The sequence below is a fragment of the Trypanosoma cruzi genome, genomic scaffold (genome assembly GCF_000209065.1).
Source record: "Trypanosoma cruzi strain CL Brener 1047053516469 genomic scaffold, whole genome shotgun sequence".
Lineage (NCBI taxonomy): Eukaryota > Euglenozoa > Kinetoplastea > Trypanosomatida > Trypanosomatidae > Trypanosoma > Trypanosoma cruzi.
Window position 1 is genome coordinate 203,204 of NW_001849544.1, and position 12,425 is coordinate 215,628.

The 12,425-nt window shown below is 45.6% G+C and overlaps 5 protein-coding genes across 5 annotated transcripts, besides 19 other annotated features; all 5 read left to right on the forward strand.

The window, feature by feature from the left end:
• Window positions 1-12,425: part of a sequence feature (heterozygous, Esmeraldo-like haplotype) that runs on past both edges of the window.
• Tc00.1047053509805.180 (hypothetical protein, conserved) lies at window positions 12-1,169 on the forward strand (the record flags this gene model as incomplete). The annotated part of the gene is made up of 1 exon (XM_814861.1): window positions 12-1,169. One exon carries the CDS (start codon window positions 12-14, stop codon window positions 1,167-1,169), a length of 1,158 nt encoding a protein of 385 aa, XP_819954.1.
• Window positions 1,253-1,295: a sequence feature (AT_rich).
• On the forward strand, window positions 1,470-2,450 carry Tc00.1047053509805.190 (hypothetical protein, conserved; the record flags this gene model as incomplete). The annotated part of the gene is made up of 1 exon (XM_814862.1): window positions 1,470-2,450. One exon carries the CDS (start codon window positions 1,470-1,472, stop codon window positions 2,448-2,450), a length of 981 nt encoding a protein of 326 aa, XP_819955.1.
• Window positions 2,824-2,852: a sequence feature (AT_rich).
• Window positions 3,081-3,103: a microsatellite.
• Window positions 3,188-3,227: a sequence feature (T-rich).
• Window positions 3,273-3,298: a microsatellite.
• Window positions 3,452-3,490: a sequence feature (GA-rich).
• On the forward strand, window positions 3,511-4,668 carry Tc00.1047053509805.200 (acetyltransferase, putative; the record flags this gene model as incomplete). Its single annotated transcript, XM_814863.1, has 1 exon — window positions 3,511-4,668. One exon carries the CDS (start codon window positions 3,511-3,513, stop codon window positions 4,666-4,668), a length of 1,158 nt encoding a protein of 385 aa, XP_819956.1.
• Window positions 4,793-4,885: a sequence feature (T-rich).
• Window positions 5,055-5,105: a sequence feature (CT-rich).
• Window positions 5,164-8,184, forward strand: Tc00.1047053509805.210 (hypothetical protein, conserved; the record flags this gene model as incomplete). Its single annotated transcript, XM_814864.1, has 1 exon — window positions 5,164-8,184. One exon carries the CDS (start codon window positions 5,164-5,166, stop codon window positions 8,182-8,184), a length of 3,021 nt encoding a protein of 1,006 aa, XP_819957.1.
• Window positions 8,356-8,402: a sequence feature (CT-rich).
• Window positions 8,486-8,511: a microsatellite.
• Window positions 8,819-8,843: a microsatellite.
• Window positions 8,891-8,910: a microsatellite.
• Window positions 9,018-9,131: a sequence feature (T-rich).
• Window positions 9,719-9,791: a sequence feature (A-rich).
• Window positions 9,847-9,867: a sequence feature (AT_rich).
• On the forward strand, window positions 10,202-11,722 carry Tc00.1047053509805.220 (cholinephosphate cytidylyltransferase A, putative; the record flags this gene model as incomplete). The annotated part of the gene is made up of 1 exon (XM_814865.1): window positions 10,202-11,722. One exon carries the CDS (start codon window positions 10,202-10,204, stop codon window positions 11,720-11,722), a length of 1,521 nt encoding a protein of 506 aa, XP_819958.1.
• Window positions 11,006-11,028: a sequence feature (AT_rich).
• Window positions 11,946-11,968: a sequence feature (AT_rich).
• Window positions 12,253-12,280: a microsatellite.

Consider the following 12,425-nt stretch of genomic DNA (forward strand, 5'->3'; position numbering starts at 1 on the left):
ACTGTGGGAAGATGTCTTACACGCACTGCCCGGTCTCCACATCTCCTCCTCCGATGGATTTCACAGTACTCCACGAGATCATGCGTGACCACATACGTCGAGGAAACCACTTTGCAGTTTTGGGAATACTGGCCCTCACTGTCGTTCATGAGGATCCAGCGTTTTGGCAGACGTGTACATATCACGATGGAATCGCGTCCGCTGTAATTGCCACGTGCGTTGGAAACGACGGAGTAAAAACACATCCCCCGCAGGAAAGCAGATGCCAGACAGAGGAGATCGCACCAAATTTGAATCAAGAATTTTTGACAGAGAACGAGCTTTATCTTATGCTGCGACGAGTGTGCGGTAAAGACCCCCTTCTTTGCCGGGTCATTCATCAGTTGGAAATGGATCCAGTCAAGGAGAACAACACCAGCAACGGCAGCAGCAAAGAGCTTGATGCAGCTGTCTCCGTTCCGTCCGCAGCGATGCGGGTGAATTTGGATGAGGTATTTGCCGTACTACAAGAGCGTTTTCGCAGCCTTGATGAGCGGAGAAGCCAATCGCAAGGAACAACTATCCCTCCGGCCACCATCGGTCCCCAGGCGTTGAAGCGGGCACGTGAATCGGATGTCTCCGAGGAAAATTTGGGTGTTATTGCGACGGAGTCGGCTGCAGTTGCCCCTTCAAAGAGCCGTTATCTTGAACCCGTCGACGGTGTTGATGGGGACGGGTGTAGCGATGCGTTGGAGGTTTTGGCGCATATACATGCATTGCCCGGTACCACTTGTGCCCTGAACTCTTTTGATGCCGTGGCGGGTCTTGTGGACGACGGCGAACGAGAAGGGCTTGAATCCCACAGTTCTAGACAACAGGGTTTGGAACCCAAAGGAACTTCTAGGAATGATATTGCCCCTGTTGGGCTGCGTCCAAAGCAGCGACGGCATAAGTTTACCCCTGAAGAGGACGAGGCAATACTGCAGGGGGTGGCGCGTTTTGCAAAGGGGCCTGGAAGGTTCGAAAGTATACTTTATGCCTACCGTGGCGTGTGGCATCGTGACCGGACAGCAACGCAGCTGCATGATCACTGGCGGGGAACTTTGCGGCAACGGGCTGTTCTTCAACAGGGAGGCTATCGGGGCAAAAACAGCATTGCGACACGTGGGGGTAAAAGCGAAATGGAATAAGAAATATCTCTTCGTTTATATATGCTGAAGAGTGAGTGTGTGAGACTGGATGAGGGTGAGGAAGACACAGACAGGACACCCGGTTTTTTATTATTATTATATTTTTTTCAATAATTAAAATAAAATGAAGGGGGCAGAAAATTGCGTGCACTTTTATATGTGTGTTTGTGTGAGTGGTTTGCTTTAAGGCGGATGTCAAAAACACGGCGCTTTTTTCCTTTTTGTTTGTCTTCTCATGTGTGTTTCTTGTATAGCAATTTGGCCGCCGAGAGTTGGTATTTGTTTTGGGTTTCGGAACGCATGTCGGCCGATAAAAAGATACGGAGGGATGTCCCACTGCCGAAGTCTTGGACAATCGGCATTGCCGGATTTTCCGGCATGTTTGGATGGGTCTTTACACACCCATTTGAGATGTGGAAGAACACAGTTATGATGGCACCCCCCGGCAATTCGCACTTAGACGTCCTACGAAAAGTAAGAGAACGAGGGGCTTTCAAGGGACTTTCGGCGGGGCTCCTCCGTCAGGTGGTATACGCCCCCGCGCGTCTTGGATGTTATCCCATTTTTCGCGACGCTCTCATCATGCTGAAGGGTGCCAGCCCAGAGACCGCCCCATCCATCGCAGACCGGGCACTTGCTGGAGCCCTTTCCGGGGCTTTTGCGAGTGTCTTGAGTTCCCCAGTGGAGGTGTGCCTTGTGCTGCAGACGACCTCTCCGATGAAGGTCTCCATCCTCAATGCAGCAACGCAAGTGTACACGGCGAGTGGAATTACCGGCTACTGGCGCGGAGTGGGAGCCCTGGCTTCACGTGCTGCCCTTGTGGGTGTGTGTCAGGTCGCTGTGCACGATCAGATGCTTACTTTCCTGCGTCGTCATAACAAATGCCGAGCAGAACGGAAGGGTGTGTCTCCGTACGGTGACAATCTTGTTGTGAATACTGCCAGTATTTTCACAGCCCTTTTCTATGCCTTCTGCACGATGCCTGTCGAGATGGCACGTGTACGCATGTCAGCCGAAGCTCGTAAGGGCAAACTGCCCTCCGGTCAAGCAGCTGAATTGAAATATAAAAATGTTTTGCAGGCAATATCCCGCATTGCCCGTGAGGAAGGTGTATTGACAATCTATGACTCTTTTATTCCGTACTTTTGCCGCTGTGCAACCCATACAGTGGTTTGTTTCTTTGTGATTGAGTGTTTAACGCGAAACGCAAAATTGTGGCGCAGTTCCAGGCTAACAAAGGAGAGCTCTTTTGGCTCTCGTCGTGTTGACGTGCCTGCGTGAGTGGGGAAGAGGGATGAACGGCTGGGGCGGGAAACAAAGAACAAAATAATTTTTTTGTTTACGTCGGATTGGGCGAATGGAGCGGATGAGGGAGGACGTTACCCGCAGAATTGTGAGATTTGTTCCGTTTCATTCAATTTTCCTTTACCGCAAAAGTGAGTGATCAACCAACGGCCATAGACCGAAAATAACAGAGGACAAGGGATGACTCAGAGCACAACACGATACCAGGATGGATGGAATTGCAAGCCCATTAAATTAAAACGAAAAATGAAAAATCGCGATATTAAGAGGAGGAAAAGGCGAGGGAAAAAGAAAACTACAAATTCGCATACAATTATAAACGTGCATACACAATTTTTAAATGTATCGCTTAAAATAAATAAATGAATAAATAATTTACCCGTTGATGAAGTGTGTGATGGGGAGATGAGGGGCGCTGGCTGTTAGACCGATAATGGTTGAATTAAAATGGAATTATTACCCAAGCAATGAAGAATTGGGGGAGAAGAAGGAAAAAGTGTACTCATTTCTTGCGCCCATTTCTTCTGGGAAGGAAAAATTTTTTTGGGTGAGGTACGTCAAAGGGAGCCATTTAAAAGAATAGTCATATTCATAAATGTATATAAATGTGTGTGTGTGTGTGTGTGTGTTTCTGCGTATTCACGGAATTGTTACTTCATAGTGTTTGTACATGGGAATCTGGTATTTCTATCTTTTTCTTTGTGAAGAAATAATTTATTTTTATTATTATTATCTTTATTTTTTTTTGATTTTATATCACCGGCTCAAATATATATATGGCCCCTTTCCCTTAACCACATATATATATATATATATATGTGTATGTGTTGTGACGGGTCAACGGTCATGCCTCAATGCATAGCCATGTTTTTTCACGTGTTTTCTTATGCGTTTCTTTTCTGTGTAACTGCCCGAAAAAAAGAAAGAAAAAAGAAACGAGCTTTTTTTTCGTTTCTTCGCGAAAAGAGGGCTTCTTTGGAAGGAAGGAAAGAAGAAGAAAGGGGGAAAGAAAAAAACAGAAGTGGAAGGCGACGTGATGAGTGGCTCGGAGATTGTGAGACTACCGCCTCGGGGCGGGGTGCCAATAGAAATAAAGCTGCGTTGGGGCATTCAAAAGGAAGATCTCACAGCGTTGGGGGTTCTGCACGACGCTGCTTTTCCTGTGAAGTACGAATCCGAATACTACGACTGGATGCTGTCGGACTCATGCCTGGCATTACTTGCATTCGCAACCGAAAACTGCATCCTGTCCCTGCTGAAGGCTGCAGAGCATCAGCAAAATACTGGAACGGAAAGGGATGAAGAAAATTCTTTTGGTGATGTAGAAAATGATGGATCCTCTTCACTTTACTCTGTCATGGTTGGTTTTTGCATTGGACAGATCGCATATGGACAACGACGTGATGGTCGGATTGATGCGTCACCGACTGGGTACTTGGGGTCTTTTGCGGTGGACAGTAGGATGCAGCGTTGTGGTGTAGGGGGAGCTCTTTTGGATCGCTTCCTGTCGTACATGTTCTTTACCGTATCAGTTCCACCTCACTTGTTTCTTGACTACTCTCCTCCATATCTCGGGTACGAGAGTTTGTGGGGATTGGTCTCCTCCGCATATCCCACGTTATTTGACTGGATTTCTCGGTGGTGGTTTGGGAGGGATCGAGAAGACACGAACCATGTCCCTCAAGACACGTTGAAAGATAAGAAACCGTGTGACTCCGTGGACCCCACGGTTGACAGTCAAAGTGGTAGGATTCAGTGCGGTGTGGGGGAGGTGTGGCTGCACTGTATAGCAGCGGACACAAAACTGCTTCTGTACTATATGAAACGTGGATTTTCCCGCGTTCTTGTAGCACCAAATTTCTATTTTTTTGGTGGTCGCTATCACGAAGGAGCGCTTCTTGTTTGTAGAAAAGATGAGGCGTTGATAGATTTGCATGATCTTAATTCAGCACGTGCTACGGGAAAAAAATTAGAGGATGAGGCGGGTCAAGAGACTTTTATTGCGAAAGGACTTTCGAATGGTTTCAGGCTGAGGAGCGGAAACGCTGTTTTTCCGGCAACAATGAGTGAAGAGGGCTCGGGCGAAGCAGAGATCGTGGATCTGCTGCTTATGACGGATTTAGCGGGGCTGCGTCGGAAGTGGAGGTCCAGTGTGGGAAAAACGGCCTTCTTGTCAGACCTGCTGGCCTCTTAGTCAAGTGCTGTGGTGCAATTTATGGAGGCGGTGGCTATGATGTTTTTTTTTTTCTTTTTTTGCTTCAGTTATGGCGTGGGGATTCGGACAAAATTTTCTCCTTCTTACTGAGTACGGGATCATGTTTCTTTCCTTTCTTTTTTTTTTTTTTTTCCTTTCTTCTTTTTTGCTTTTTTTTTTCTCCCTGTTTCTTTGTGTTTTCTTCTTTTTTTTATTTGTGTGTGTGTCAGGCGCGTGTGAATCTTTTGCGCCGTGTTTGTTTTGTCCGGAAATGGTCTCTGGAATTGGGAGAGCTGGAGCGGGAGTGCTGGATTCGAGACGAATGGAATGTGGATGACGCGCATTTTTGTCTAATGATAATTCCTGTGACAAATTTTGTGCTGCAATCCCTCTTTCTTTCCTTCTTTATTGTTATTATTTATTTCTTTCTTGTCTTTTGGGCAGCTATTGAGAGAAGGGAGGAAGAGTACAAGGAAAACACACACTGTGTAATCAATGTTGACTAAATCAGGAGGAGTGGAGGCCAAGTTGGAGGCTCTCCAGAGCAAGTTGGAAGCCATGCATGCAGACATCAAAAAAATTGTTCCCCATAGTGTTTCGTTCCTCAACGAAGACAACTCTGTCACTCGTTCCACGCCTGTTCAATCGTTCACAAATGGTACTGCGGTTATGGAAATGCCAACGATACCCATCGGGCGTGGATCGCGCTTAAATGCAGCAAGCCCTGCCGCTGAAGCATCCCCAAACACCACTCCGTCTTCTTTTTTTCTTCCAGTTATATCAGGGGGAGGATCACCGAAACGCGTTGGTTTTCAAGAAAAAGGGCATGGGGCGGAGACAACAAATTCATTAAATACTCGTCGCAAGGCGGAAGCAGCAAGGCAGAAGTTGCAAGAGTTTGTAAAGCCAATGATATTGTCTCCAGGTGAAGAAAATGTTGCGGAGCTGCGCAGTGCCCCTTGCGCGTGGTTGTTGAGCATTGCGCTTGCATGCAGTTACGTTTCTGGTGAAAGTATCACCATTGAAGACATCCTTCGACAAAACCGTCTTGGGCTTCACTACGTTTCTTTTCCCTCCGTGACCCTTGCCGAGCTTTTTGATGTCACAAATGAGTTTCTGACAGACCACCCCAAGCTACGGGAGATGAGGGTACATTGTGAGGTGGCAACATTTGACTCCGAGACGGTGGAGGAGCTGGGGGAAGTGATGGGCACGGGAGAACGCCTGCCCATCATGACACTTTCTCAGTTTCGTAAAGACCTCTCCAACTGCGATCCTCATTCCATCTGCGTTCTTAATTTTGACCCGTATCTGATTGAACAGCACGAAATACGGATGCGGCTTAATTACATGGAGTTAAATGAGACAGATTATCCGATGGAGACAATTGTTCCACGGTGGCCGGCAAAAAATCAAGGAACGTTTGGTTTGATTCTCAACTTCAGTCCTGCGTTGCACACTGTTACTGTGGGGACACCGATCCTATTGGAAAATGGCCGTATTGTGATTCAAGAACACACGGTCCCTGTACAAGTTCTTTACAAGGCACTTTGCGTCAAGGATAATTACTGTAATCGTTCTCGTGGATTTGTGCGTGTATTTATAAGTGATCAACCTGTTGAAAAGGTACCATCTATATTTCCTCTAAACGTTCTTGACGGCTCGCTTACTGGCGGTTTGCTAACGACTGCACTTGATACATCGATTTCTCCCCATATTCTTGGACTGTCAATCATGCATCACCTCGTGACCAACGTTCTCCTTGACGACACAGAGCAACGGCGACAAAATGCCACTAATTTTTGTGATGTGATGTTACGAGGTATTCCGGTTACTCTGGTTTGTCAACAACTCGGCCTAGGTATTGCGACAATTGTTGGGGGAAGTAACAAGGCTTCCGTCCCTTCTGCCTTTAGCTGGTATCGCGTCCTCTTGAAGAAACTAAAAATCGAGGATGCCATTGCACTGGGGATTGTACTTGTAGAACGTCGTGGTGGGGCTGAAGATGGACCTGTAAACATTTCGGATGATACGTTTATGAGGCATATTGAGCTTGCCGTGGAAAGTGGCAGTGTGATGCTTATGGGATTTGATGTAAATGTCGCCCTCAACGTCAAGGTGGACAACCGACCAGAACCATGTCATTTTGCCATTGTTATTGGCATGGATCAGGAGCGTGGAATAGTGAGGCTGGCTGATGTGAATGTGAAAAAATACCGTAAGACTTGGCATCTACCGGTAACACGGCTCTATTCCGCTGTTATTGGTTACGGCTACATTGTGGCAGCCAAATCACGGAAAACCATTGAAAAACTTAACGCAACGGGGTTTGAACAATCCATTCTGAGTGAGGCTCGTTATGCGCTTCCACCGACGCAGCGATTATTGCGGTTTGAATACCCGAAAAAAAATTATGTTGTTACGATCCTCGCGGATGCGTTTGCTCGTCTGGGATTTAAAGCGGATGTGGAGAGTGTTGTAAATTTCAGTGGATTTCATCTTTCGTTTATGCTTTCAGAGCACTTGCCTTTAGAGAACGCGGCTACCGTGGCACGCAATTACTCTCACACGCATGCAGAGGATGGTGTAAGTGTTGCTACAAGACACATGGACAAGGGTGCAACAGGTTCCACCTTACAAGGCCTTCTTCAACAAATTCGATTTGCCTTACAATTTCCAGAGTCACGTTGTCTAATTGTGAATTTTCAGACTTCCATCATACATGCCAATAAGGCGGTGTGGAACGGCAGCAACGGCGGATCTTATGCGATTGTGCTTCACTTTGATGAATCCAGTTCTCTTGTGACACTCAGTGATTCGAATCATGAATCTTTTTACAGAACCTGGGTGTGCCCATTGGACGTTCTATTTGATGCTGTATCCGCTGTAGATTCGATCGCCCTGCGTGCTAGAGGTACTCTTATGCTTACGACCACATCACAGCGCGATATGTATCTTGATTGCTACGGCTATGATATGCGTCATTCAATTGTGCATCATCCCTTCAAACCGAGCGTGTGGCCTGCGTTTCACTGTCTTGCCCTTGTCGCATCCGAGATGAGCCGTGGGGATTCAACGACGGGTCAGTCTGTACAATTTTCAGCGGAGGATTTTCTTTACTCGCTTTCATCTTTTTCCGTCCACAACGTGCTTAGAAACGAATTGGAAAGTGAACACATTGCTGCGCTCGCCAACACGGCCTTTGAACGGCTGGAGATTCCCCTTGAAGCCAATGCTGTGGATGTCACGATTTCAGGATCTTTTATAAAAGCTTGCTGCGACGAGACGGTTAATGGGAAACCGGTCACAATGACGCTCCTGGGGTATGACACACGGCCGATTCATCGAGTGGCGGGGTTTTCTGTTGCTGCCATCAATCGCGTGCGCGGAACCGAAAAGGAGGGGTTCGTGCAATTGGTGGAGGGTAATGGCTGCACCTTTGGATCTGTCTGGGAGCGTCCAGCGCAAGAACTGCAGTTTGCGGTGACAGCAATGGTGAGGATTAGGCGGCGTTGAGAGGAACAGTTTTTGAGGTGGCGAAAGCGTTTCGCAGCAGTTCTTTTTTTTTTTTTGCTCTCATTTATGTATATTTTTCTCCCACCACCACCACACGTACAGCAGTTACCATAACAAGACGAATCTGGAAGAACGTGGGTAGCGCGCAATGTGCTGCAGAATCAGAACATATTTTTCCCTTCTTTTCTTTCTTCTTTTCTTTTTTTCATGGCTTTCTTCTCCCTGATGCATTGCGGGGATCAGGAAACAACTTCATTTGTCTTTGGAAAAATTGGACGGGTGAAGAGACGATGCATTTTACTTTTTTTTTTTTTTTTTTTTTTTTTTAAATCCCCCCCTTCCCCACTTTACAGCTTGGCTCTTGGAACTTGCGCACGTCCGTGTGATGCACCCAAGGCGGTGGAAAAGGTTTTCTTGTTTGTGAAGGGCTTTCTGTAGCCGAAGGAGGAAAACACATAAACAGAGAGGGGAGGAAGAGGAAAAAAAGACGGAAGGCGGAAAATTATATGAAAAAACAAAACAAAACAAAAAATAAATTATAAAATGTTGTAGCTTTATTGTTGTGCGTTTATGTATGATTGCAATGAAGGTGGAATGAAAAGTATACAAATATATATGTTTATATAAATAAATATATTTATTTATTTATTTATATATTTGTGTGCGTGTAGGAAGGTGCTGCTCTCCTGGTTTAATTTTACTGGAGTTTTTTTTTTTTTTTTTTTTAACTGAAGCAGGAAATATGAAAGCACTGTTATATTTGATTGATTTTACGCCCCCAAAATGTCTTTTGTGGTGGTACAAGCCCTTCACCTCAATGTGGAAACCCCATGTTTTTTTTTTTTTTGTCCTTTTGTTATGTAATTCTTATTCTTATTCTGCAGCATTTTCCTCTTTTGCTGGAATTCGTCTTTTTTTTTTTTTTGCTTGCTTTTTTTCTTCTTCTTGACACCTGCGTTTGTGGAGATGTATACCCTCATTTTTGCCTTGTTTTTGGGGATGCATTTTTGCCAACCCTCATCCCTCGTCATTTCGGTTTTGTGCGCTACACTCGGAGGTGGAAGCTGCCGGTGTTGCGGGGGCTCATGTATTTTTACTATTCTTCTCTTTCGAGGGCTTGCGGTGCGGGCGGGAGTGGCGTGAGGATGCCAAGAAGGAATTTTCTTCTTTTGCTGTCTCTTTTTTTTTTTTGCTGCTTCTGCCGCTTCTGCCTTCTTGTGTGGATGACTTTGCGTGTTTGGCTTCTGGTGGCAGTCTTTTTTGTGTTTCCACACGATCGCTTTTTCTCTCCTTTTCTCTCTTTTTGCCATCGTCGTCGCCTGTCATCCTGCCATTCCGTGCGCCGCACACGTCTTTGCAGGTGTTACACGGAGCGGCGTGGGGCTGGCGCGGGGACACGCACACGCACAGAGGTAGAAAGGGGATTAGGGCAGAACGGGGGTGGGTGGGTGGCTTAAGCATTTTTTTTTCTTTTGTGTGTGTGTGCTTGTGGGTGTCGTTTTCAATCAAAAAATTTATTGGGAAGTGAAGGAAGAAAAAAAAAAAAAAAAACCAAAACAAAGAGAAAAACAAAAGCAACAACAACAACAACAAAGATACAAAAACAAGGACGCCAAACATTGCGCAGACTTTCATTTATCATCTGTAATTAATTTACCTGGCAAATTTTTTTTTTTTTTTTTTCTGCGGATTTTGTAAACGCAGAGAAGAGACGGGATTGCTGAATCCACCCACACTTTCAGACACAACATTACAAGGGAGTTTTCTGGTTTTTTTCTTTTCTTGCCTTCTGTGTGTTTGTGTAGGCGGTGCGTGTTATAATACACATAGTTCCTTGACTTCTTTCTGCTGTATTCGTTTTTTTTTTTTTCTCTCTCTCTCTCTCTCTGTCGTTGTTGTTGTCGTTGTCATTTGTTGGCATCTCTTTATTTCTGTCGTTTTTCTCTGATTACGTCCTTGTGGGTGTGTGCTGCACTTTCGTTCTTATTCTTGTACGGGATCGCTTTGCCGGGCGAGTATGTCGTCGGATATCATTGAGCACAGTTTTTTTTTTACACCCCTTGAGCGGGATCGCATCGCTCACGCGGAGACGTTTGTTGACACCCGTCCAAGCAGTTTTGTTACGGTTATTTTCAGTCCACTTTGGCAAGCGATGAGTCGGCATTTGGTGCCGGAGATGGTGGCGCCTAACGCTATTACACTTGCGGGTCTGGTGAGCTCTATGCAGTCGTATCAAATTATTAGTGATCATTATGATGGAAGCGAAAGTGACCCAAATAATATCGAAGCTCAGACTCCCATTTTGTTATCGTGCTTGCTGTGCCTTGTGGCCATTGTGTGCGGTTCCTTGGATGGTGTTCACGCAAAGCGCTGTCGATCGGCATCTCCTCTTGGTGATATTTTTTCCCGCGTGTGCAGCAGTATTTCTCGTATATTTTTTGCCTTGACACTTATGGAGGCATTTAGCGTGAGAGACCTTCATACGAAATGGTATTTGCTCATGGCGATGCAGCTAGTAGAGCTCAACACGGTACTTAGCCGTATTAATGCGGATAACCTCAAACCTCAAAAGGCGAAGAATCTTGCGTATCATCTTACGTATTGTTTTCGGGATTCGGAGTTGTCCTTTTTGATCCTCTGCGCCTTAATTACACGTCTTGTTTATCCATCTACGGGCTTTTACGTTTTTTTTATGTCAAATTTTCCAAAATACAGTTTTTTAATGCTGGTGGTGGTGAGCTTTGTTAATGTGGCATTACTGAAGATGAAGCGGAAGTACAAAAGTGGAATCGCGCTTTGTTTGGTTGCGCGCGTAGTTCCCTTATATAAAATTTTATTATTTAACAATTACAGTGTTCTCAGCGTGATCAGTGGAGCTTTGGTGGTCGCACTTCTTTCGATAGAGGTACATGTTAGCAACGTTGCCAGGCGTCGTGTGCATGCGGCAGTGTTGTGCATTAGTATTGGTTCTGTGTTTAACGACATCTTTTCCATTGTAGCTTCCGTTTTGTACATCATTGGTATGTTGGTGGATCTTTCTTATTCCACCCGTATTCCGTTGTTTGTACCAGTAAGGAACGTCTTTTGCGACGGTGTTTTTGACTTGTGTCATGCGGGGCACAAAAACTTTATGCAAAATGCGTTGCAGTACGGCAACCGCCTTATTGTTGGAGTCTGCGGGGACGAAGATTGTGAGAATTACAAGCGGCGACCCATCATGACAACAGAGGAGCGTGTTAACGAGGTACGTATGTGCAAGTTTGTCTCGCAGGTGATTTCAAACAGTCCGGTAACTGGTGTTACGGAGGAAATGATTAAACGGCACAACATTCATGTTGTTGTTTGCGGCAAAGAGTACGACCGACCCGATGATACGTTCTACGCCGTTCCACGGCGTCTTGGGATTCTGCGAACAGCCCCTCGCACGGAGGGCATTTCCACAAGCGTGTTGATTGCGCGTATTCGTGCGGCCACGGACGCGGATGTGGTGGCGAAGGACAAGTCCTCAGGACGCTCTGTCGTGAGGGATGGATCATGACTCTTCCCATGGCTGTAGGTTTTAGTGAGGAGAGCCAAGGCGCTTCAGTTCAATGATGGACAACGGCAATTTGTGTTCACTGCAAATTTGACAACCGCAATTATGCATCCAGGGGCTGTATACGTCGCCCTCTTAAAAGGTCTTGTGTCTCAGGGAACGAGGCCGGATGTACAGGATCGAACAAAACAATAATTAAACGACGAATTCACACCCAGCACACCACAATATTATAAATATATATATAAAGAGAGGCGCAATGAAGAAATTCAAGCAGAAAAAATAACTATTGTAAATAGCTGGGTTTCTTCTCTCCCAATTTATTTTCTGCCTTTCGATATGGTACGTAAAAGAAAGAAAAAAAAAAAAACACCAAAAAAGACGACAGAAAAGGAATCACAAGCGTCAGATGTTGACGCATATTTTTTTTTTTTTGTCTCTGACTTTCCAGAGAAACTATTGTCTGCTTTTATCATCCTGTTTCAGTTGTGAATTTACGTTTTTTTTCTCTTCTTCTTTTCTCTCTCCCTGATTGTACGTGTGTGTGTGTGTGTGTGTGTGGGAGGGGGGGCATGAATTGTTCCTGCGCTGTTGCTTTTTTATGCAAACCTTCTGACTCACGACTTCTTCTGTGTGTTTTCCGTTGCCTCGTGGCGTGGTGGGTGGCAGAGGAACACGTGTTGACAGTGCGTGGGCAGCCCGTTCC